Here is a 25,601-nt window from a genome sequence, read left to right on the forward strand (position 1 = left end):
AGTACATTTAATGTTACTGTGTTTCAAATTTGGAAAACAAGGTGGGAGGCTTAGGAAAATACACAGAAGCTAGTGATTTCCAAACAGGGAGGTGCATATAGACTTTTCTTGAGGGGGAGGAACACCTTGTTTTTATCAAAAAGGAGTGAGAGTTTTGTTATTTGGGCAATTTTTTTTTTTTGGCTGTGTTGGGTCTTCGTTGCTGTGCGTGGGCTTTCTCTAGTTGGGGCGAGTGGGGGCTACTCTTCGTTGCGGTGCACAGGCTCCTCAGTGCAGTGGCTTCTCTTGTTGCAGAGCACGGGCTCTAGGAACGTGGGCTTCAGTAGTTGTGGTTCGCGGACTCTAGAGCGCAGGCTCAGCAGTTGTGGCACACGGGCTTAGTTGCTCTGCGGCATGTGGGATCTTCCTGGACCAGGGCTCGAACCTGTGTCCCCTACATTGACAGGTGGATTCTTAACCACTGAGCCACGAGAGAAGCCCTTTGGGCAATTTTTTGGTTTTGGTTTGTAAAAGCACTGGTCTGCAATAGGTAGGACCTTTCTCATGGGCCCCTTGAGGGTCTACCTCAAGTTTATTCTCTCTCACAGAGGATTATAGCCAGGAGCATTCCCTGGGACCCCAGTCCTGGAAATAGGAAGTTCCAGAAGTGATCTGGCAGGAGAGCCCAGACTGCCTGGAACTTTCCAGAATATTCCATGTACCTTCAAGCAGAGGGGTTAATCAAGTTTATTAACCATCCAACTCTAAGCCTTTCCCATGGCCCAGAACTAGGCCCATTCCACTCTGGTGGTATCTCTACCCACCTCCCTCAGGTCTTTGGTGTTTTTCATGCTGGAGCTGAATACAGAGGGGCCTCACTCCCTGCGCGCTCTAAAACTGAGTCTGAGATCTTGAGGAAGGTGAGGGGTGTGGAAGGCCTTTTGAAGGACCCCATCTGGTTCTCATGGTAATACTTTTCTCCCTTCCCAGTCCCTCCCTTGCCTGGGTCATTCCTTCCTCTTCTTAGCTGCCCTGGGGAGGGGAGGCTGAACCAGACTGTGGACATTAGCCTCTGCCTTGTAGAGGCCGCTCCCTGATTCACTAGTGGAGGGAGGCTCAGGCAAGACCACCATTAGCCCTTCTTCCTTTTGGTTACAAACGAAAAACTCCCTAGAAGCATGGACCAGAAGTGGGAGGCCAGGCAGAGAGGGGCCCGGCTTGCCCCAGGCTGTGTGGAGAATGTGGGAGGGCTTCTGGGGCTGTTCAGTCTTCTGTCATCTCAGGCAGGCACCTGGTGTCCTCTCCAGCGTCCCTTGTCTCCAGCCCTTCAAGTGCTAGCAGTGAGGAACAGGAGAAGCAAGGCCACTGTGGGATGAAGCTTCTCAAGTGGGCACTATAAGTGCTTTGCCCCTGCTGGGGGTGAACCTGACTGGACTTGAGGGGCCTTCAAAAGCCCAGATGGGCCAGTCCCTCTAACTATTGCCTATATTTCTTAAGAGCTCATCAAGCAGTCACTCAGGTGCTGCTCCCTCATCTTTAGGGATGGGGTCCAACCTACCGGCAGTAGCAGCCATGAATCAAGAGCCTCATACTGAGCCAAAATCTGGCTCCCAGTGGTTTCCACCCGTTGGTCTTGACTCTAACGTCTCGCTCTGTGTGAAGCAGTCCGTTAGAGACTCAAAGGCTAGCCATCACATACTTGTACGTAAAACAGATCTCTCAACTGTTCCGTAGGGGACTTAGCCCCAGTCCTCTTTCTCATTATACTCCAAAGGTGCTGTTTGGGGGTTCCCTTAGAGTTTAAAACTTCAGTGAAAAGTAAAGTCAAACCAGCACTTGCCTCATTCTAGATGGTTATAGCCCCACTAACGTGGACCAAGATCACATTAGCTTCTACAGCACTCTGACTGTCCCCTCTTAGTTGCAGGACCTTCTGTGACTTCCTGCCAAACTTCATCTCATTAGACTTGACCTAAGCTGATCCAAGACATATTCCCACTCTCCCATCTTCTTGTCCCACAGTCATCAGCCAAGCTGGCCACCTGATGTTTACCCGAGCTGAAGACGGGTAGCTTCAGCCCTATAGAACCCTCTCCATCACTCAGTGGGGGTGGTCATTTGGCAGGCCAGAGAAGGAGCAGGTACAATCCTGATTGGGCTTACAGGCCACCCAGGAAAAGAAGGTGCATACAGGTGAGGCAATTGGAGAACTGTGATGAAGCAGAGTGTGCTGCTGGCCAGAAGTGCTGGGAAGTTTAAAGAGTTAGGGAAGACTCCCATGGGTTGGTAATCGGAGAAGGCTTCATGGAAGAGGCAGAAGCAGTGCTGGACCTGAAGGAAAGCCGGGCTTTGGATGGGCAGAGAGGAAAGGAGGGCATCTCAAGAGTAGGAGGCACAGGAGCTGCGATGTGGAGGCTGCAACAGCAGAGTGGCTGGATGAGGGAGCAGAGAGGAGTCAGGCAGCATCGTCATCCTCATCATCACATTTATTGACGGCCCCTGGGAGGCGGGGCTGGGGACAGAACATACAAAGACAAGGACCTGCCCTCAAAAAGTTTCCATTCTAAGGAGACGGGGACAGAAAAATACAGGATGGTCTTTCCGGGGGAGGGCCCACTCTCACCTGGTGCAGGTCAGAAGCCCCTGGCCTACCTTGCCCCAGGGTCTGGAGCATGAGCGGGGCAGGTAGCAGCCCTATGGCCTTGCCCCACAGCTGGGGCCTGACCACCTGGCTCCTAGGTGGTGGACCCCAGAACTGGGGGAAAGGTAGGCTCAGGACATGATGGAAAACACTCCTGTCAACCTTGACATTGTGCGAGCCCAGTGGAGTGGCAGGGGGCGATAGGCCCCCTAGGCAGGGCCCTTGAAAGAAGTGGGCATCTTCCCAGGCCCCCATGAGTAAAGTTCTTTCACTGGGGCTGGCCCATCACCCGGGAGGCCCCAGCTGGGGAGAAAAAAAGGCAGAGTTTCCTCAGCGGCAGAGGCATAATACCCTGCCCACCCCACTCCCGGCCCTCTCTCTGGGCATCTTCCAGGTGACCCTCCTCCCCAGTTCAGCCTCCAGGGCCAGGGCCTGCCTAGGGCCAGGGGGAGGGGCCTGCCCCTCCCCCCACCCCGGCAGTGGGGGAGGAGGAGGAGGAGCCACGCATCAAGTTTGTCTGGGCCCCCCAGAGGGGAGCCATACCCTGGATCCTACCGGTGGGGGGGCTCTGGCTGCGAGGGCCGAGGGCTCAGCAGAGGGGCTGGGCCTAGAGGGCACCCGGGGGAGCCCTTCAGCGGGGGCACTGGGCGGGAGTCCAAGGGGGGCAGGCTCCGGGGCACTGCTGGTGGCCCCCGGGTGGCCCCAGTGGGCAGGACAGCGGCAGCAGGGAAGGATTTGGGGGGATCCGCAGCAGCAGTGGGGGCTGGCTGGCCAGACCGCTCCCGGCGCCGTAGCAGCTCCTGCAGCTTCTCCGCCTGGGTCCGCCTCAGGTGGGCCAGGGCACGGCCTCGTTGGAAGGCGGGCAGGAAAGCCTCCAGGCTCCGCTCCCCCAGCAGCAGCTGCTCCATCTGCTCCTGGGACAGGAGGGAAAGGGCAGTTTGGGAGGAACATGACCAAAGCCCGAGGGCTGGTCCTCGCTCCTCCCACCCTGAATCCCTCCCGATAGCGGCCACCCCACAGCTCAGGCATGGGGCACCTGAGTTCCAGCCTGGGCCTGCCACTTGCTGAGTGACTGAGGATGAAGCTCCTCTACTCTCCAGCCTTGATTTCCTTACTATCACCAGACCTGCTGGGCCAGGGATGAGGCGGGATCAGAGATGGAGGCACACTTGAGGTAGACAGGTGTCTCTCATCCGGGCCAGGGCCCTCCTCCTCCACCTCTTCAACTCACTGTGCACTGTGCTCCCAACCCAGCACTGAGACATCTGTCCCAGCTCCTCTGTAGACCCAGCCTAAGCTGCCCTGAGATGTTCACAGGACGCTGGGGGAAAAGTTACAGGTGCGGATGGTGGGCCTTTGTGTCCGGTGCAGACAGCAGTGCAGCGGGCACTCCTGGGAGCCAGGCACTCAGGAGAGGCTTCCTGGAAGGGGGGCTCTCAAGCGTGCAATGTAAGAATTGAGGGGAGGGGGATGATGATATGATGGGGCCCCCCTCCCGGTCCCCAGGCCCAGCTGCCCCTTCTCTCACCTCAGCCTCCTGCTCAGCTTCTTCCAGCTCAGCCTGCAGCCAGCCCAGCGCGCAGTGGGGGCTCCAGCGGTGCATGCTCTCTTCTGAGGGCCACAGAGGGACAGAGTGAATTAGCCCCTGGCCTCAGGGCCTATCACCCAGGGCAGACAGGCCAGAGCCCCAGGGCCCAGACCTGACTCTCACTGACCCTGTGTGTGATTCTACGCTTCCCCTCCCCTCTCTGGAGCCTCAGTTTCCTCATCTGCACAAAGCCCGCCGGATCCATTTATGCTCCTCCCCCCAGTGCTAGTGCAAAAGAGGGAGCAGGGGCTTTGTCTCCTAGAGCACCCCAAGCCCTTGGGTTTTGGGCCCCATTTTGGCCTCTCGAACCAGCTCTACCCATCGACTGCTCACTTTCCCAACTCGGTAATTTTCCAGCAGTAGCACCCCTCAGACTTGCCCGGGGAATAGGTCTGCCCAAGTCCCAAACTTCAGAGTCTGGCACTTCCCAAGGCCACCCAGCCAGATGGCCAGCTGCCCCCCACCCCAGGCAGTTCTCCCGGCCGTCCCTCACCCAGTCGCTGCAGCTTGTCTGCACAGCTCTCGGCCACCTCCCGAAGCTCCTGGTACTTGATGGCCAGGGCAGCGCGGCCCATCTCCAGGCGGGGCCGCAGTGCCAGGTTCTCCTTGGCTAGAGCGTAGTTGGAGGCCAAGCATGCCTCGCGCTCCAGCTGCAGGCCCTGGAACTGCCGGCAGGGAAGAGCCCAGAGGCCCATTCAGGGAGTCTGCCCATGGCCACCTACTGCCACCCTGGGCGACAGTGCCCACGGGCCAAGCCGAAAGCACCCCAATCTCAGGATGGCGAGCCAACAGGTGGAGGGACAATAAGAGCCCAGACCCCGCTTTGCCTCAGTTTCCTCTTCCACAAAGTGAGCTAAAAACATCTCCCTTATAGGGTTGTTGTGAGACTTAAGTGAGGAAAACTACGAAGGCCTCTACAAATGTTAGTTAATTTTTAATTTTCAATTAATATGTCTGCTTAGGTCCCCGAGGAGTCCCCCTCCCTCCTCTGTCCCATTTTCCATGCATGGGCAGCTTCCCTCTCATTCCAGGCCTTTGTCTGTTTCCTCCTCAGGTGTTTGTGCCGAAAACACTCCCACCCCCTGCTCTTACTCTCCAGTGATGTCTTCACCCTGTCCCTGCACAGCACCCCCTCAAACCCTCCTCTCTTCCCTCGCACCCCCCCCTCTGCCCTCCAGTGGAATCCCCACACCCCAAGGAATACACACCCCCTTTTCCTCCCTGATCCCCTAGCACCTGCTCCCAGCTTTCCTTCTCTTGCAGAAAGCAGATCCCTTTCTTTCCTGGCCCTGGAGAACGCTATTTCCTTCTGTTACTAGGCGGGCCGAGCCTCCACTCCCTGCCCCTGGAGAACGCACTACCCTCCATCTGTCCCCTATAGGATGTACACGCCCCTCCTGCCTGCCTCCCTCCAATGTACACTTTCCCTTTCTGCCCCCCCGCACCCCCCCGCAGACAACCAGCCCGGGCCTATCTCCTGTGAAAATATACAACTTTCTCTTATGGTGGCCTATGGAATACACGCCTCAGCTTTCAGTACCCCTCCCCACCGGAAGACACAAAGCCCCCTCTTACACCCCCAGACCATGGACGCCCTCCCAACGGCCCCCCCAGGTGTCACACAGGCCCCTAGTTCTCCCCATGGAAGGCGCCTCCCCTTTCTGGCCCTACGGAACGTGGGTGTGCGAGCCAGAGCCCCCACAGACAGCCGCCCCCCGCCCCCCGGAACACACCTCCCTGGAGCAGCCGCTGTAGGACACGCCTCGCGGCCATCCGGGGGGTGCACGGGCGCCTCCCTGGGTCTCCGGCGCTCCACCCGCCCCAGGCCAGCTCAGGGCGCCCCCTCCCCCGGGGGCGGCTCCGCCGGGCCCACTCGTACGTGCCAGGCTCCGAAGGCCCCTCGGCCCGGCCGCCGCGGCCCTTCGGTCTGTCGGCAGGTCCGGCAGGCCGCGGCCCGTCCCCCGCGCCCCCCGCCCGCGCCCCCCTCGCTACCTTCCTGCTGAGCCGCACGATCCGGTCCAGCTTGGGCTCATCCTGAAGCAGGTCCCGGAGCTGCCCGGTGCTGAGGATCCCAAAGCGCCCCGGGCTGCCGGGCTCCGGCCCCGCCCGCGCCGCCCGGGCCCGGTACATGCCGCCCGCCCGCGCCCCCAGCTCGGCTGCTGGCTCGGCCCGCTCGGCCCGCTCCGCCCCGGCTCCGCTCCGCTCCGGCTCCGGGATCCGGCTGGGGCTCTGGCTCCGGCAGCGCGCGCCGCTCCGCCGCCAGAGGGCGCCCCGCCCGCTCTTAAAGGGGCCGCGGCGTGGAGGCTGGGGGTGGGGCGGGCAGGGGGCAGGCCTCGCTTCTTCCCACCCTGGCCGAGCCGCGCCTTGCCGCGCCTCCAGCATCCGCACATCGCCTGGCAACCCATCCTCCTTACGCCGTCCGGATATCTAAGGCGCCTCTCCTTTCCTCTCCTCCCCGCCATCATTCACCACGCCCCCAGGCACGGACTCTCCCACCCCAGGCCTTTACCGTTTGCGAGGCTATTTCACATTTACCCCGTGAATTCGCACAATTTTATGAATTTGGCCGGGTGCCAGGAGCTCTTGCCCGCTGCTAACTTGGACACGTCATTCACCTCCCCCAGCCTCAGTTTTCCCTTCCGTAAAATAGGATGATGATAACACAATGTGAGGATTAGAGGTAGTGAATGTTGAGTCCCTTACCTGTAGTTAAATGAATACCTAATACGAGTTATTGTTATTTTAAAGATGAAGGAACAGATTCTCAGAGATGATGTCACCTCTCCAAAGTCACATTACAAGTAAACGACAGACAATCTCAGTTCTTCCTGTATGTGCAGTGTCCATGGAGCACACAATGCCTCCATGCTGGGCACTGGGCTGGGCCCTGTTGGGGCATTGTCTCTACCCTCTAAGAGCTCATGGATTAAGGCAGAGTCACATTCTCGCTCAGCTTACTTTAGTACAAGACAGAATTGTGGGTGTCACGGCTCTATGTCTTCCTTTGTGAGTCCCACGTGATGCCTGAGGATGTCATGTACCTTATCTTCACAACTAGGCTTGGCCAGTGCCATTGTCAGGAAACAGACACTCAGAGATTGTCACCTGTCTAAAATCAAACAGTAGTGAGTGAGCTTTTTCCACTTCACCACGCTACTAAGAAAGCGCCAAGGTGGCACCAGGGCAATCAGAAAGGCTCACCAGCAGAGGTGACATTTGAGCTGGGTTTTGAGGGATGAATAGGAGTTCTGAAGTTGAAGGAGAAAATAGTGAAACCAAAGAGAAGTCCATAAGCCAAGGCATAGAAGCTGAAAGTGCCCAACAAGGACTCTCCCAATCCAGCCAGAGCACAGGGGGCGTGGTGGAGATGTCTGAGAAAGAGACAAAACTGATGGAGTGGGGCAGGACAGACTTGCTGATAGACTGTGAAGGCAACACGTCTTCCACATTTTTATGGCAACTGAAATTTGGTTTTCCTTTTCAAGACTCAGCTGGAACATCACCACCTCCAGGAAGCCCTCTCTACCTCCCCAGACTGCATTGTGTGCCCCACAGTCCCTGATGTCCCTCCACCATGGTCCTGGGTATTATCAAGAGCTCTTCCACACTTCCCAATTTCCTGGCTATGATCTCCCTGATTCTGGTCTGTGTCCTCCAGACCCACTGTTTCCACTAAGCTTCCAGGGGTCTCCTAGACACTCCCCCTGTCTGGCCCTCCTTTGACTGGGCAACAGGCAGTCTTCACTCTAAGAGGCCCTGGTGAGATCTGATGGGAGCTCCTTCCTTGGCTTGTCCCCTCTTCGTCACCAATACCCCTTTGTTCAGCCCAGTGGGCCCCCTGTGGAATCCCACAACAATGGCCCCTGTGAACCTTCCCCGCACTCCTCAGACCTCCTATACCCACTCCTGCCCCCTCAGTAGGTGACTCCACTGCCCATCACATGGGAGAGCTTCTGCCACTTCCTGCCCCACCTCTTTGGATCTTCTCTGCACCTGCCCCAGTGCCCTTTCTTCTCTCCTTCCTCCAGGAGGAGGAGCCTCCCCTCATTCCAAAGCCAGCCCAGGTACCCTTGCTATGGGTCTCACCTTCACCTGCCCCCTGCAGGATGCCTCCCCCACTGTGGTAGTTATGTCTCTTTCTTTCTCTGTCTCTTTCACCTTTAATTTCTGCCTTTAGACTGATACCTCCCTTTCACCACCCCCACCCAATATTTTGAAAGTACCCTGTTATGAACCGAGTACTTCCCCAAAAAACTGATATGTCGAAGCCCTAACCCCCAGTGTAATGATATTTGGACGTGGGGCCTTTGGGAGGTAATTAGGTTTAGATGAGGTCATGAGGATGGGGCCTGATGATGGGATTAGTGCCCTTATAAGAAGAGGAAAAGAGACCAAAGTTCTTTCTCTCTCCACCAGTGTGAGGTCACAGCTAGAAGGCCACTGTCTGCAAACCAGGAAGAGAGTTCTCACCAGAAGCCAAATCTGCTGGCCCCTTGATCTTGGGCTTTCCAGCCTGCAGAATTATGAGAAATAGGTATCTTTTGTTTCAGCCACCCAGTGTGTGGTATTTTGTTATTGGCAGTCCAAGCCTACTAACATACCATCTAGACTCTGTACTCCCTGCATCCATTTCCTCATACCCCCCCCCCTTATTCCTTGACTCAGTCTGACTTCACCCCACCACCACCACCACTTCAAGGGCACTGCACTAGCCAAGGTCATGAACTGCTTCTTACTGCCAGGGCCCTTCTTTTTCACATTCAACGCTATTGACCATCATCTCTTTCTTGACCGCATAGCAGTCAGAGTCCAGACATTTCACAGATGTCAAGTTGGCAAAAATTAAAAAGTCAGAAAATATCAAGTGTTGGTGAGGATGGGAAGTGACAGGAATACTTTTGTACTGCTATTGGGAGAGAGAATCAATTCACTTTGGAGGGCAGTTTGACAAACTCGTAATTCAAAGGTGTTCGTATCACACTACCCAGCTGTTCCCCTCTGCAGTGGACAGAATAATAGACCCCAAAGGTGTCCACATCCTAATCCCTGGAACCTGTGAACCTGTTACCTTCCATGGTGAAAGGAACTTTGCAGATGTGATTAAATCAAGGATCTCGAGATGGAGAGATTATCCTGGATCATCCGGGTGGGGCCAGTGTAATCACAAGTGTCCTTATAAGGAGGAGGCAGGAGGGTCAGAATCAGAGAAGGAGGTGTGACAGTAAAATCGGAGGGTCAGAGTGAGAGAGAAATTTGAAGACACTACGTTGCTGGCTTTGAAGATGGAGGAAGAAGCCATGAGCAGGCAGCCTCTAGAAACCAGAAAAGGCAAGGAAATTGATTCTCCTTTGGAGACTCTAGAGAGAGTGTGCCCCTGCCAATAACTTAATTTCAGCCCAGTGAAACCCATTTCAGACTCCTGACATCCAGAAATGTAAGATAATAAATCTGTGTTGTTTTAAGGCACTATTTTGGTAATTTGTTACAGCAGCGATAGGAAACTAACACAAACTCCTAGGAATTTTCACTGTCTTGGACTAGGAGACAAGAACGGGAATGTTTGCAGTGGCTCTACTTGTAATGATGAAAAACTGGAAGCAACCCAAATGTCCAATACAGTGGAACACTTCATACTACACAGCAACAGAAATGGGCAAATTACAGCTACACACGTCAACTTGGCTGAATCTCACAAACAATACAGTGAAAAAAAGTCAGCCTCAGAAGACTACATTCAGTATAATACTGTTTATGTAAAGTTTAGAAACATGCAGAACCGTACTTTATATTATTGCTTGGAGATACGTACAAAGTAAAAGTACAGGAACAATAAGTACCAAATTCAGCAGTGTGGGCTGTCTGGCAGGAGAGGGATGGAATCGGGGAGGAGACAGAGGGGACTTCAATGGCATTAAGAGATAGTCCAGTTTCTTAGGCTGAGTGAGAGTTCACAGGTGTGCACTGTATTATTCTTTCTATTAATACTTTGGGATAAGCCTGAAAACTTCTGTATAAAATTAATAATTTTTAGGGTCTATTTTTAGACCTTAGCTTTGAAGTCAGACAGACCTGGGTCCCATTCTGACCTCTGCCACTTCCTATGTGACCAAGAGCAAAGTCCTTAATTTCCTGAATCTCAATTATATCATCTGTAAAACGGGTAGTTGAAGGATTAGGTGACTTGATATGTGTCTACCACAATGCCTGGCACTTAGTCGGTTTTCCGCAAACAGCAACTGCAATGGGTTCCTCTTTCTAGAAATGATCCACTGGATTTAATTTATGGGTTACCTACTATCTTCGAGGGGCTGACTGGAGAAAGGGAACACTTCATCTTCATGGTTCTGCTCCCTGATTCAGTCTTTTTTTTAAAAAAAAATAAATGTATTTATTTTTGGCTACGTTGGGTCTTCATTGCTGCGCGTGGGCTTTCTCTAGTTGCGGAGAGTGGGGGCTACTCTTCCTTGCGGTGAGCGGGCTTCTCATTGCGGTGGCTTCTCTTGTTGCAGAGCATGGGCTCTAGGCTTGTGGGCTTCAGTGGTTGTGGCGTGAGGTCTCAGTCGTTGTGGCTCGCGGGCTCTAGAGCGCAGTCGCAGCAGTTGTGGCGCACGGGCTTAGTTGCTCCACGGCATGTGGGATCTTCCAAGATCAGAGCTTGAACCCGTAACCACTGCGCCACCATGGAAGCCTGATTCAGTCTTTAAATTCATTATTCTCTAAGGATTCAATCACCACCCCCTCAAAAAAAAAAGCAGCTTTATTGAAATACACGCCATACAATTCAACAATTTAAATTGTACACTTCAGTGGTTTTTGGTATATTCACAGCGTTGTGGATCTATTGGCACAGTTTTAGAACATTTTCATCGCCCCCCAAAAGCAGCTCTGTGCCCGTTAGCAGTGACTCCCCATTTCCCCCAGATCCCACCCCAACCACCAGCCCCAGGCAACTAACCTACTTTCTGTCTCTATAGATTTGCCTGTTCTGGACATTTCATACTAATGGAATCCTATAATATGTGGTCTTTTGTGACTGGCTTCTTTCATTTAATATAATTTTTTAAAATACATTTATTTATTTGTTTGTTTATTTTTGGCTGCTTTGGGTCTTTGTTGCTGTGCGTGGGCTTTCTCTAGTTGCGTTGAGCGGGGGCTACTCTCCATTGCAGTGCGTGGGCTTCTCACTGCAGTGGCTTCTCTTGTTGTGGAGCACAGGCTCTAGTCACGCGGGCTTCGGCAGTTGTAGCATGCAGGCTCAGTAGTTGTGGTGTGTGGGCTCAGTAGTTGTGGTGCATGGGCTTAGTTGCTCCGTGGCATGTGAGATCTTCCTGGACCAGGGCTCGAACCAGTGTCCCCTGCATTGGCAGGCGGATTCTTAACCACTGCCCCACCAGGGAAGTCCTAATATAATGTTTTTAAGATTCATTCATGTTGTAGAATTTATTAGTAATGATTCCTTTTGATTTTTTTGTGGTACATATGTGACATAAAATTTCCCATTTTAATCATTTTAAAGTATACAGTTCTGTGACATTGTCCATTACCCTTGTTCTGCAACCATCACCACGATCCATCTCCAGAACTTTTTTATTTTCCCTAACTGAAACTCTATGGCCATTAAATACTCCCTCCCCATTCCCCCCTCACCCCAGCCCCTGACACCCACCATTCTACTTTCTTTTTTAAAAAATAAATTTATTTATTTATTATTTATTCGTGGCTGTGTTGGGGCTTCATTGCTGCACGCCGGCTTTCTCTAGTTGTGGCGAGCGGGGGCTATTCTTTGTTGCAGTGTGCAGCTTCTCACTGATGTGGCTTCTCTTGCTGCGGAGCACGGGCTCTAGGCGCTCGGGCTTCAGTAGTTGTGGCACTCGGGCTCAGTAGTTGTGGCTCGAGGGCTCTAGAGCTCAGGCTCAGTAGTTGTGGCGCACGGGCTTAGTTGCTCCCTGGCATGTGGGATCTTCCCAGACCAGGGCTCGAGCCCATGTCCCCTGCATTGCATTAGCAGACGGATTCTTAACAGCTGCACCACCAGGGAAGTCCCCATTCTACTTTCTGCTTCTATGAATTTGACTACTCTAGGTGCCTCATATAAGTGGAATCATACAGTATTTGTCCTTTTGCAACTGGTTTGTTTCACTTAGCATAATGTCTTCACAGTTTTTCCATGCTGTATAGCATGTCAATATTTCTTTCCTTTTTAAGGCCAAATCATATTCCATTGTATATCTATTGATTCCTTTTTATGACCAAATAATATTCCATTGTATGTATATACCACAATTTGTTTATCCATTCATCACTTGGTGAACATTGGGGTTGTTTCATCTTCTTGGCTATTATGAATAATACTGTTATTGGCAGCATTGGCATACAAGTTTTTATGTGACGTGTTTTTTCCTCTTGCTTATATACCAGTGAGTGGGTATATGATAATTCCATGTTTAATCTTTCTGAGGAAAGGCCAGACTGTTTTCCAAAGCAGTTGCACCATCTTACACTTGCACTAGCAAAGTATGAAGTTCCAGTTTCTGCACCAACACTTGTTATTGTCTATCTTTTTTTATTATAACTCTCCTAGTGGGTGTGAAGTGTTATCGCATGATTTCAATTTGCATATCTCTGATGACTAATGATGTTCACCATCTTTTCATGTGCTATTGGTCATTTTTATATCTACTTTGGGGAAAAGCCTATTCAGACACTTTGCTCATTTTTCAATTGGTTATTGGTCTCTTTATTTTTAAAAATTAATTAATTTAATTTATTTTTGGCTGTGTTGGGTCTTCTTGCTGCACACGGGCTTTCTCTAGTTGCGGCGAGTGGGGCCTACTCTTCATTGTGGTGCGTGGCCTTCTCACTGTGATGGCTTCTCTTGTTGCGGAGCATGGGCTCTAGGTGCATAGGCTTCAGTAGTTGTGGCACATGGGCTCAGTAGTTGTTGTGGCTCACGGGCTCTAGAGCAGAGGCTCAGTATTTGTGGCGCACGGGCTTAGTTGCTCCATGGCATGTGGGATCTTCCCGGACCAGGGCTCGAACCCGTGTGCCTTGTATTGGCAGGAAGATACTTAATCACTGCACCACCAGGGAAGTCCCATGTCTCTTTATTTTTGAGTTGTAAGAGTTCTTTATATATTCTGGAAACTAGTCCTTTATCAGATATATGGTTTATAATTTTCTCCCATTCTGTAGATTGTCTTTTCACTTTCTTGATGGCATCCTTTGATGCACAAACGTTTTTATGAAAAGTCTGATGAAGTACAACTTATCTATTTTTTTCTTTTGTTGCTTGTACTTTGGCATCATATCTAAGAAACCATTTTCTAATTCAAGATCATAATGGGGCTTCCTTGGTGGTGCAGGGGTTGAGAGTCCGCCTGCCGATGCAGGGGATACGGGTTCGTGCCCCGGTCTGGGAAGATCCCACATGCTGTGGAGCGGCTAGGCCCGTGAGCCATGGCCACTGAGCCTGCACGTCCAGAGCCTGTGCTCCTCCGCAGCGGGAGAGGCCACAACAGTGAGAGGCCCGCGTACTGCAAAAAAAAAAAAAAAAAAAGATCATAATGATTTGTTATACCTTTATGTTTTCTTCTAAGGGTTTTATAGTTTTAGCTCTTCCATTTAGGTCATTGATCCATTTTGAGTTAATCTTTGTATATGGTGTGAGGTAGGGATCTGACTTCATACTTTTGCTTGTGGATATCCAGTTATCCCAGCACACACACACACACACACACACACACACACACACACACACACACACACACACACACACATCCCTTTTAAAATCTGGACCTCAGGAATTCCCTGGTGGTGCAGTGGTTAAGAATCCGCTTGCCAATGCAGGGGACAGGGGTTCGAGCCTTGGTCTGGGAAGATCCCACATGCCGCAGAGCAACTAAGCCCATGCGCAACAAATACTAAGCCTGCGCTCTGGAGCCTGCGAACCACAACTCCTGAGCCCATGTACTGCAACTACTGAAGCCCATGCACCTACAGCCCATGCTCCGTGACAAGAGAGGCCACTGCAATGAGAAGCCTGTGCACCACAACGAAAAGTAGCCCCCGCTCACCATAACTAGAGAAAGCCCACATGCAACAATGAAGACCCAACACAGCCAAAAATATAAATAAATTAATTAATTTTAAAAAATAAGTTCCCTTATGTTCTTTTGTAATCACTCCCTCCAGTCTCTCCCACACCCCTCAACTCCATCCCCAGATAACCCTGATCTACTTCCTGTCACTGCAGGTTACACTGCATTTTCGAGAATTTTACATAAATGGAATCATACAGTGTATACTGTTTTTCTTATTTGGCTTCTTTCACTCAGAATAATTCTTTTGTTATTCATCCAGACTGTTGCATTTATCAGTTTGTTCCTTTTTATCTCAGTATAATATTTCATTGTATCGATATACCACAATTTGTTTATCCATTCGCCTGTTGCTGGACCTTTTGATTGTTTCCAGTTTAAGGCTTTTTTTTTTTTTTTTTTCAGTTTAAGGCTTTTACAAACAAAGCTGCTATTAACATTGCATATGTCTTAGTCTGGACATAGCCTTTCATTTTTCTTGACTAAATACCTAGGAATGAAATGACTGGGTCAGGTGGTAGGTGTCTGTTTAACATTTTAAGAACCGCCAAACAGTTTTCCAAACTGTTTTAACATACCCACCAGCAGTATATGAGTTCTAGTTACTCCATATTCTTACCACCACTTTATATGCTTACTCTTTTTCTTTTTAGCCATTCTAACGGGTGTGGAATTCCTTTGGTTTGTTAAAAATAGTTTTGGTATATAGACACAGGAGTCTAAACAATAGGTCATTTGTAGCTGTTTTGAACCTCATAAAAAGTGAAGGCTCTGACTTCAGCCGTCTTATCTTTCTGCTGAAGGGGACACTCTCCTACCATATTATGAACATGTTCCCACAAGCACGGGGCTAGGTACACGGGAGGCGTCAATCCAGGCTGAAGAAATAAGCAGCCTGACACCCTCAGCAGCCTCAGAGCTCCACCATCTCCCTTGTGAGAGGCTCAGACATTACCTGCCATCCTGAGGACAGCAGCCTCCTGGATGTCACCCCACAGCAACCCTTCGAGGCAGTATCTCCCACCTCTGCCCACAGTTTCCCCCATACCCCCTTATTTGATTTAGATGGTCAGCATCCTGCCAGGCACTTAGGCTCAAATCAGGAAATCCTTTCTCACCCCTAAACCTTTGATCTATGGACAAATCCTCTTCACTCAATTCTGCCGACATTTACAAGTGTGTTATTTTGTTAACAAAGGTCCTGTTCTGGGGCTGTATCTAGAGTTGAATGAGACCCAAGACCTTTGGCAAAGTGACAGTCAGTTCCTTCAGCTGGGCAAGTCCTCCCTCCACCTCCCCAAGGCAGGTGTGCAGTCCTGGCCCAGCTGAGGCAGACCTGCCACTCCTGCGCTGAGTGCCCCCTCCCCTCTTTTATGGCTCCCTGTCCTCTCCCGGATGGGGTCTACATCTCTTTGTCCAATGTCTGTGTTCCTCTATGATTTTCTTCCTTTTTCCTTTTCCCCCATCTCATACTTGCCTATAGACTCCCTTCCAGTCAAGCCAGACTCTTGACCATTCCCCAATCTCACACTGCATCTCTACACCTCTCCTGCCTTTGCCCAAGATGTCCCTCTACCTAGAATGCCCTTCATGGGAATTCCCTAGCGGTCCAGTGGTTAGGACTCCGTGCTTTCACTGCCGAGGGCCCGGGTTCAATCCCTGGTCGGGGAACTAAGATCATGCAAGCTGCGTGATGTGGCCAAAAATAAAAAGAAAAAGAATGCCCTTCCTCCCAACGCCTTGTCCTAAAACTATTGAAGAACTGACCCACCCTTTTAGCCTCACACACACCTCCTCCTCCACAGGCAGAATCAATCCTACCTTCCCAGCACCCTCTGTCCCAGCCCTGATCCCAGCCTGACCTGTACCAGAGTCATTAAAGACTCACACATCCCCACTCCTTGCTAGACTCGAGGTCCCCTGTGAGACAGAATTTGTGTCATTTTTCCAATCCCAGCCCCCAGCACAGGCTCTATTACATGGCAGGTGCAGGGCCGGGACACCTGGACTCAAATTTCACTGTATGAACCTCAGACAATTTACTCAGTCTCTCTGTGCCTCTGTTTCCTCATCTGTAAAATAAGGAAAAACACCCACCCCATTTGGTTGTTGAAGAGATTCAATGAATAAACCCACATAAAGGGCTTAGGAAGTGTAGGCAGGACCCTGGCAGGTGGTCAGTGCTTGACAAATCTTAGCTAGAAATGGTAGTAATTTGTTGCTGAAATGAGACCCTGTCCTCACTCTAAAGAATCTTCGTATAAAGGGGGAGATACCTTCTACTTATCTTCAGGAGACTTCCTTAAATGAGGAGACCCCCCCCAACCCTCCCCAGTTTCCATTAAGGGAGGGGGAGCCATCCACCAGAGTCATTTAACTCACCTCCCTTCTTTCTCAGCGTCAAAGTAACCATGAACGTCCTCCTCCTTCAGGAAACCTTCCAGGATTGGACTGCCTCAAGGAACTTCTGCTTCCCTCTGTCTTTCTCTGATGTGAAGGCCACCCCCTCCACCCCGCTTCCCATCTTCACCTTGCTCTCCTCTTATTCTGCAAGGGATGTAACATCCTGCAGACCACTTCCAGGTCAACCTGAGGTTTTTCTATAAGTGTAGCTGGAGCTAAGAGGGGCCCTGGAGAGAGAAGATCCTGTCAGAACTTCCCTGCCGCCCCTGTTTGGGTAGGCTAAATCTAGAATTTCAGATAAACAGTATGAATAATCTTTTAGTATAAGTATGCCCCAAATATTGCATGAGACAGACTTAGACTCAGTGGTGGGGTTCAGGGAGAGGGCAGAGGCATAGGAGGAGACAGGGACCCAGGGGAGAGAAAGGAGGTCAGAAAGAGGTTCCAGGAGGAACGGGGAGCTCAGGGAGGGTAAAGGGTGTGGAGGGGGAGGGCTGCATAAGGGGTGGGGGGGTGTGAGAAGGGGAGGGCTGCTCAAGGAGTGGGAGTGGCGATCGGTGAGGACGATGGGAAATCAGGGAGAGAGAGCAGATCTCAGAGGCAGGAGGGGTCTCAGGACGGGGCACGAGTGGCGCTGGCGCTCAGGGAATGAATGGGGCTCGGTGAGCAGGATGGGAACTCAAGAGAGAAGAGGGGCTGCGGCTCAGGGCGTAACCGAGGCTGTCCCAGGCTCCGCCTCTGCCCACCTGGGCCTGGCTCCACACCTGTGGCTCCTCCCTTCTCCAACCCAGCCCGCGGGTTGGGAGCCGGGCACTAAGCCCCGCGGAGAGGGAGGTTAAACGTGAGCGGGCACGAGCCGGTCGCAGACGGGGATTGGCAGGCGCCTGGGCCCGTGGCCCGGGCCAGGGCTGCCCCACAGGCTGCCGGCTGCGGGGTGAGCGGTTGCCACCCACGTGCTAAGGAGAGAAGGAGGCACCGGATCAAGGGGCAAAGGACACCCTGAGGGGGCGGGAGGGCGGGGGCCGGGCAGTGCCAGCGTCCACACCCGCTGCGTAGGCAGCGCAGAGCCCTCTGCCGCCGGCGCACAGGACACCCAGAGCGAGTGGCCTCGGCCCGGAGCATCCCGCGTGCGCCCCGGATGCCGCACGGACGCAGCACGGGAGACTCCGTGGCCCTGGCTGGGAGCCACCACGCCCTCCGCAGATCGCGCGGAATCCAGGTACGGGGCGTGGAGAGGGTCAGGTGGAGGCAGGTGCCTAGCCCGAGGAGAGTCGGAGCCTCCGTTATGCTGGACCTCAGTCTCCCCACCTGTCAAATGGGGAGGAGCGCTTCTATGGCTCTGCTGAGCTGAAGGGGTTAATACTCTAGTGTACCTGCCCCCCTCACTCAAGCCGGGGGAGGGGGGGGCGGGTAGCAGAGAGGCAAGCTCCTACCCCAGAGAGGTCTCAGGATCAAGAAGCCAAGAAGAGTTCATCCTGCCTGCCCTTCCAGGAGGCCCACAGGCTCCCGCTGCTTCCTGGGTCCCACTGGCTGGGCCGGGATTGAATCTTGGTCCAGGGGGCTCTCCATGGAGCCGAGTGTGGGTCCAGGAAGCCAAGAGCGAGGGCCTTCCTCCCTGTCATTCCCCCCTGCCCTGGGCAGTTGTGGGTGCCAGGAGAGAAGCTGGTTCCAAGTGGGCTCTGGATCGGGGCAAGGGCCCAGACTCCTCCTGGCAGGTCAGGAAGAAGCCAGCTGTCTCCGTGGGGCAGGGAAGCCATGTGGATTCCCAGTCACCAGGATTCTAGTCAACAGGTGGGGACTAGGGAAGCGGTGAAAGGCGTGCCCACTGGTCTGGCTCAGGGAGACCAGGGCTCCCTGGTGGCTCCCAGCCACCCTGCCCCCAAGCCCAGGGCTCCTAAGTCCACCTGCGGGGCCAGGCAGCCAGAGTCAGGCCTGGACTGGGTTTAGGAGCTTCGGGCTCTTGTCTGTGTCTGGCTGTGTGACCACGGGCATGTTACTTCCTTTCTCTGGGCCTGGCTCTCCCTCTGTGACATGGGGAGGCTTGTTCCTGGGCCACTGGTATGGAGACAGGGACAGAACAAACTGGGACACCAGGATGCTTTGGGGTACAGGGCAGCGCCCTCCAGACAAGGTCTCTCTGGTCCGTCACAAGGAGGAGGATGTGACAGGGTCAGTTGGGTCAGGTGGCAGGTGAGGCCAGGGATCTAGCCCTGACCTCCCTCTTGCCTAGGTTCCTCAGCATCTGGCCAGATCCTCAGAAGAGGGGCCTGGGGCTCTCAGGCCTGGGAACCTCAGCCCTGGGCTCAGGCCCACCCCAGGGGGGCTCAGCTCCTCAGCCTCAGGGCAGAGACAGCTTCTGGGGGGGGAGGGGGACTCCAGCTGAGGAGCTCTGAGCTGTGACAGCCAGGATTCTCCCTCTCCTGAGCGGGTGATTCTTCTGAATGTGCCCCTCCACCCCTACCCCCTCACCCCTCTAAGGACACAATCTACCTTAGACCTGGGCTCAGTTTGGAATCGTGCTCAGGGCTCAGGCTGGGATCTGGACTCAACCTGGGCTCAGGTGAGAGGGCCTCTGAGAGCCGGGGTCAGGGCCCCACGTGGGGTCTTGGAACGCTGTGAATGAAATCCTCTGACACGGGTGCGGGTGACTTCGTAAGCGGAGGTGGATGGTAATGAGCTTTGACAAACTGCAGAGTGGAATGGAAGGGGGAGGGGCCGCGCTTCAGAGGCTCCCACGACCTCACCTGCCCAGACACTCAGACTCCCCCCCCAGGGTCTTCCCTCTGAGGCTGCCCTTGACCCCGCTGCTGGCCCTGTGGCGGGCAAAGGCAGGTTGAGACCTATGTTGGCGCTGTTGGGCTGGGAGCGGCCCTCTTTAGGCCAATTCTCGCTCCGGTCAGGGCTGAAGAAGGGGTCTGGGCTCGGAAGCAGAGGAAGGAGAAGAGAGGGTTAGCTGGGAGTAGGAGGAGGAACTAAAATTTGCTGTGCACCTACTGTGTACCGGGCACTGTGTGGGGGCTTTTCTGTCTCTGTTTCCTGCTTCCTGATAACCTGAGATGGAAGAGGATATTCTCTCCACTTTACGGACGAGGAAACAGAGGCCTAGAAAAGTCAAGGCACTGGCTCAGGGTCACACAGCCTGGAAATGGCAGGGCTGGGTTCAAACCCAGGCAGCCTGATTGCAAAGCTCTGGTTCCCGTTCCCACTGCTGCCTCCGACTCTCCTCCAGGTGACCCTGTGCTCTCCTGGGCCTCACTCTGCTCATCTGTAACCTGGGCCTAAGCGTTCTTACCCGGACCGTTGGGCAGCAGCTGTGGGCGAGTGTGTGCTCTGCATATTCAAGGAGCCACACACAACAGGGGGTGTATTCATGGGTGCTCATGGGGGTCCTCATGGCCTGTGCCCACCTCATCCATTTCTCCATCTGTCTTTCCTGCTCCTGAGATACAGGGGCAAGGCAGCTCATGTTTGCCTCTCCTTTGTGAGGTGGGCTAAGCTGACCTTGTGTAGGGGACCCTGACAGCAGGAAGGAACAGAACATTCCCAGTGCAGGGCCTGGCACCAATAAAGAGGTGACGCCTCCTCCTGGCTGGCCCTGAGTTATGGAGGTCAGCAGACAGGTGGGTGAGCAGGTGACAGTCAGCTGCTGGGGGCCCCCAGTAGCCTCATGACTCTGGGTGAGAGAGATGTGCCTCCCTGGGACCCCCTTTCCATGTCAGTCCAGGAGTCTGAAGCCCTGATGAGGCTGGGGTGGGACCACAGTTGGTATGACTTCCAGAGCTCCCAGCACTGAGAAGGCCTGGGGATTGTGGGCAGGGCTGAGCTGACTGTCGCCCACCCACAGCTGGTTTGAGAAGGCTTTTTCCATCCCTGAGTCCCCTCATTGTATCCTGCAGCACCTAGTTCTTTCTCTAACACCATACCCAGAGCTGTTGGCTAGGAAGAAAGGAAAAAAAGAAAGGGCAGGCGTGGGAGAGGCAGAGAGAGAAGGAAGAAAGAAACCCACACTTACCATGTGCCGAGCACTGAGCATCATTCACGTATTTCATTTAATCTTCACAACAACCCCCTAAAGTAAATAAAACATCATATCACCACACCCATTTTTTTGTTTGTTTGTTTGTTTGTTTTTGCGGTACGCGGGCCTCTCACTGCTGTGGCCTTTCCCGTTGAGGAGCACAGGCTCTGGATGCGCTGGCTCAGCGGCCGTGGCTCACGGGCCCAGCCGCTCCGCGGCACGTGGGATCTTCCCGGACCGGGGCACGAACCCGTATCCCCTGCATCGGCAGGCGGACTCTCAACCACTGCGCCACCAGGGAAGCCCCGAGACCCGTACTTTTTGATAGAACAACTGGGTGCTTCTGATATGAAAACTCATCCAGTCCAACGTCCTCTTTGATGTAGTCGTATTTATCAATTTTCTCTTCATGATTTGTTCATCCATTTTTCAGATACAGAAACTGAGACCCAGACAGGGGAAATGACTTCCCAACTTGCCGCCGGTGAGACACACAGCTAAGACTCCTCTGTCTCACTCTCATCTACCTCTCCGTCCTCTATTCCCTCAACTCACTCAGCGATCTCTCCCCCTGCCAAATCCTCCTCTGGGCCTGATGCACCATCGCTCTCCCCACCTCCTAGATGCCCGATGCACCCCCAGCCAAGGCAGGCTTCCGTGAGGCTGCATGTGCACGTGCAAACTGAGTCTCTCTTTTAAAAAACTTGTAAGTCTAACGTCCATGTAGCAAGTGTACATCATAAGTATCCAGCTCAGTGAATACTCACAGTGAACATACCTGTTACCTGAACCCAGAGAAAGAGACAGAATGTTAGCCGCCCCTTCTTGATCCCTTCTAGTCATCCCAAGGCTAAAACACAGCCTAACACCAGAGATTAGCCCATTTTGGAGATTTATATAAATGAAGCCTTACAGCACCCACACTTGCATGTTAGGCTGCTTTTGCTCAACAGACTGTCAGTGAGATTCATCCATATGGTTGCATCTGGTGGTAGAGTGTTCGCCTCATTGCTGTGTTAAGATTCCATAGTGTGTCTGTGCTGTGATATATTTATCCGTTCACCTGTTGATAAACATTTGAGTTGTTTCCAATATTGAGCTAATAAGAATAACGCTGCTCCGAATACTCTTGTACATGTCTTTTGGTGCACATATGTGCACGTTTCTGTGGAACTTCTGGGTCATAAGGTACGTGGATGTTCAGCTGTGGTATATACTGGCAAATAGTTTTCCAAAATGACTGTGCCAAGTCACACAGCGGTGGTGGCAGTGGATGGGGTTCTGTGCCCACCACATCCTCACAAACAGTTGCTAGTCCTTTTAATTTGAGAAAGTAGGTATTTGTAAGGCAGGCTTCCATCAGATTGCCTGGGTTTGAATCCCATTCATTTTTTAAAAAATTTTATTTTATTTATTTATGTTTTTTGGCCGTACCACGTGGCATGTGAGATCTTAGTTCCCTGACCAGGGATCGAATCCGAGTCCCCCTGCGGTGGAAGTGCAGCGTCTTAACCACTAAACCACCAGGGAAGTCCCCTCCATTCTCTTTTTACCTTGTGACCTTCAGCAAAGCCTGTTTCCTTGTCTACAAAACGGGTTGAAAGTCCTGGGGCTGTTAGGAAGATTCCCTAGACTGAGTAGGTTAGGCTCCATAAACATTAACTATTTATAGTTAATTCTCACAACAACCCTCTGAATCACTTCCCTTCCTCAGTTTCCCCTTCTGTAAAATGGCAATAAAAATATGAACACCCCCCCGACACACACAGTGAGGAGGATTATCGGTAAGTGAAATAATATATTAAATGCTTCATTTTTTTTACTGGGATATAATACACTTATTATCAAATTTACCCCTTTTCACCGGCTTTTAGTATTTCACAAAGTTGTGCAAACATCACCACTATGTAATTCTAGAACATTTTCATCACCCCAAAAAGAAACCCCATACCCCTTGTAATCATTCCTCATTTTCCCACACCCAGCTAGTCTCAACCCCTGGCAGCTGCTAATCTACTTTCCATCTCTGTGGTTATTAAAAGTACCAAATCTTCGCTTTTCTATATGTTTTAACTTTCACAAAAGTGAAATACCTAGCACTTGGACAGGCACATAATGTGCACTTAATAAATGTTATCTATGTGTGTGTATGTGGATGGATGGATGGATGGACAGATGGATATATAGATAGATGATAGATAGACAGATAGACAGGTGGATAGGTAGAGCACACTTAATAGATAGATATAATATAAACTCATTCATTCAACAAATACCCATTTGCACTTGAGAGGAAAATGGCCCATTGAGAGAAGTAAGATGTGATTCTTGCTTTCAGGGAATTTGCCATCTAGTGGGAAGAGAGGTAGGTGCATGTGACTGCAGTGCAGAATGAAATTACAGTTGTATCTGAACAAGATGCCAGAGCAGGAAGTGGCATCTAGGGACCACCTAGGATGGGTAAGCTTTCCTGACGTCGAATGGCGGTCTGGGGGAGCAATCCTGAGAACTAAGGCTGGGAGACGGGGAAGCTTTGGTGTCAGGCAGGACCTCTGGCACGGCCACGTCTTCACACCCCAGTCAAGACCCCATCCTACAGCTCCACAGCTGTGAGAAAGACTTGTCTGTAGTGAGAGGTTATAAACACTGGGTGATACAGGCCAAATGGGAAAGGAGCGAAGGGGTGACCTGGGCTAGTGCACGCAAGTCTGCACTGTCATCTGGGCAAGGACACTCTGAACTGGCTATGCCCTCGGTCTTTGGAGAGTGGCAGCGTCATAGGTGTAGGAACCAGGACTTCAAAGTCAGATCTGGCTCTGCCTTTTCTCAGCTGGGGACCTTGAGCAACTGCTTCCCCTCTCTGAGCCTGTGTCTTCAACTGTAATATGAAACTCATAACACTTACTTCAGTGGCATTAGAGGTGATGGTTCAAAAGTGTTGGACACAGTGCCTGGAGTGAGGAATACATACTCCCTTAAATGGCCATACAGATGGGTTGGGGGAGGCTGGACAAAGTGAATGAAGCACACATTCAAGGCCTCAGGAAGGTTGAGGCATTTAGAACACTTTTTATTTATTTATTTAGACTAGTGACGGATTTTATTTATTTTTTAATTTATTGGCTGCGTTGGATCTTCGTTGCTGTGCACAGGCTTTCTCTAGTTGTGGCGAGCGGGAGCTACTCTTCATTGCAGTGCGCAGGCTTCTCGTTGCAGTGGCTTCTCTTGTTGCAGAGTACGGGCTCTCGGCGCACAGGCTTCACTAGTTGCAGTGCGTGGGCTCAGTAGTTGTGGCTCGTGGGCTCTAGAGTGCAGGCTCAGTAGTTGTGACACACGGGCTTAGTTGCTCCGCCGCATGTGGGATCTCCCCGGACCAGGGATTGAACCCATGTCCCCTGCATTGGCAGGCAGATTCTTAACCACTGCGCCACCAGGGAAGTCCCAGAACACTTTTTATTTATTTATTTATTTTTAATTTTTATTTTTATTTTTTTTGCGATACGCGGGCCTCTCACTGTTGTGGCCTCTCCCGTTGCGGGGCACAGGCTCCGGACGCGCAGCATGGCTCACGGGCCCAGCCGCTCCGCGGCATGTGAGATCTTCCCGGACCGGGGCACGAACCCGCGTCCCCTGCATCGGCAGGCGGACTCTCAACCACTGCGCCACCAGGGAAGCCCCCCAGAACACTTTTTAAAATTTAGTAACTGATATACATATTTTTAAAATTGAAGATGTCATCATGGAAGAAATCAGAATTTGTGGACTTCCTTTTTTTATTCAGATAAGTGAGTTTATTTTTTTCCAAAATTCATTTGGGTAACTGTTTTGTATTTTTTGTGTCATATTTTTTTAAATTGAAGTATAGTTGATTTACAGTGTTGTGTTAGTTTGTTAGGTGTACAGCTAAGTGATTCCATTTTTTATATATGTATTCTTTTTATATATACATATATTTTCATATATATATAATATATATTCTTTTCTGATTCTTTTCTATTATAGATCATTACAAGATATTGAATATAGTTCCCCGTGCTATACAATAGGTCCTTGTTTATCTTGGACTTCCTTTTATTTGTTGTAGTGTTGTTTTGTTTTGACTTATGTGCAGAGGGATTGTCTTTTCAGTGCTAACTAAGCCTCCAAAGGTATTATCAGGCCCTCAGGAGGGCAGAAATGGGGTGCAGATGCCTGTGGAGGGTTAGGGCAAGGGGTGAGGGAGATAATCCACCCTACTGAGAGCCAGCTCAAGGGAAAGTCTTTTGAACCACAGAACACAACTCTGAGACTTTCTCCTGGGGACAGGAGGCCTGAGGAGCATGGCAGGGTGAGCTGGAATGCTGATGGCAGGGACTTAGAACCAAGGGTGGTTCAAGTTGCAGGACCCTAAGAAATCACTAAATTCAACTTCCCCATTTTACAGAGAGACAGATCCCCAGTAAGACAGAGACTTGCCCAGGGTCATTCATGGAGTTAGTGGCAGAGCAGGATCAATTCAGGTGTCTGCTTAAGCCAGGGCCCCTGAAGTTAGGAGGTGCCAAGGGAGAGGAGGCCCTGCTTCCTACCCCTTGCCTCCACAATGCATTCCCCAAGTCCCTGGGTACCCAGCATGGGGGCTCAGATACTCTAGGACACAGTTCTGCCTCAGGGCCCGGAGGCCAGGGGAGAAGTCGGACAGGCACATAAGGGAAATCCACTGTGCCACGGATCCCAAAAGGGCCACTTAGGGAGGGCCCTCTCTCCAGAGGAGGCAGGCTGAGGTGGGCACACGAGAAGCCCCAGAATTTGGGAGAGATGGGCAGGGAGAATGAACCCCCTGCAGAGAACAGCAGGAGGCAAGTGGAGCAGGGCAGCTGGGGCTCCTGAGAATGTGAG

At 51.9% G+C, this 25,601-nt stretch overlaps 2 protein-coding genes across 6 annotated transcripts in view; one reads left to right on the top strand and one right to left on the bottom strand.

The window, feature by feature from the left end:
* Window positions 1–25,601, top strand: part of MLXIPL (MLX interacting protein like) — a 47,285-nt gene that overhangs the window by 1,543 nt on the left and 20,141 nt on the right. The window contains exon 1 of one of the 4 annotated variants that reach the window (XM_067012335.1): window positions 17,702–17,927. The exons of 2 other annotated variants lie outside the window; for them this stretch is intronic. The gene's annotated coding sequence lies outside the window, so the exon portion shown is untranslated. Of the gene's footprint in view, window positions 1–17,701; window positions 17,928–25,601 lie in introns of those variants that run through there. One more of the 4 variants, XM_067012334.1, reaches the window with a different exon arrangement.
* On the bottom strand, window positions 2,448–6,358 carry VPS37D (VPS37D subunit of ESCRT-I). 2 transcript variants are annotated; one of them, XM_059037266.2, is made up of 4 exons: window positions 6,201–6,358; window positions 4,702–4,873; window positions 4,149–4,231; window positions 2,448–3,534 (listed from the first exon to the last, which is right to left on the bottom strand). In XM_059037266.2, the coding sequence occupies exons 1-4, from the start codon at window positions 6,336–6,338 to the stop codon at window positions 3,172–3,174; spliced, it is 756 nt and encodes a 251-aa protein (XP_058893249.1). In that variant the 5' UTR covers window positions 6,339–6,358; the 3' UTR covers window positions 2,448–3,171. The 2 variants fall into 2 exon arrangements, with proteins under 2 accessions (XP_058893249.1, XP_066867860.1); XM_067011759.1 differs by having other exon boundaries at window positions 2,448–3,528; window positions 6,201–6,342.

The sequence above is a fragment of the Kogia breviceps genome, chromosome 14, assembly GCF_026419965.1.
Source record: "Kogia breviceps isolate mKogBre1 chromosome 14, mKogBre1 haplotype 1, whole genome shotgun sequence".
In the NCBI taxonomy this organism is placed as follows: domain Eukaryota; kingdom Metazoa; phylum Chordata; class Mammalia; order Artiodactyla; family Physeteridae; genus Kogia; species Kogia breviceps.

Coding starts and splice junctions, on each gene's coding strand:
- VPS37D (XM_059037266.2), bottom strand. CDS start 6,338: ATGTACCGGGCCCGGGCGGCGCGGGCGGGGCCGGAGCCCGGCAGCCCG. Junction 4,232..4,701: donor AGACAAGCTGCAGCGACTGG/GTGAGGGACGGC, acceptor TGTGGCCCTCAG/AAGAGAGCATGCACCGCTGG. Junction 3,535..4,148: donor AAGCTGAGCAGGAGGCTGAG/GTGAGAGAAGGG, acceptor CTCCTGTCCCAG/GAGCAGATGGAGCAGCTGCT.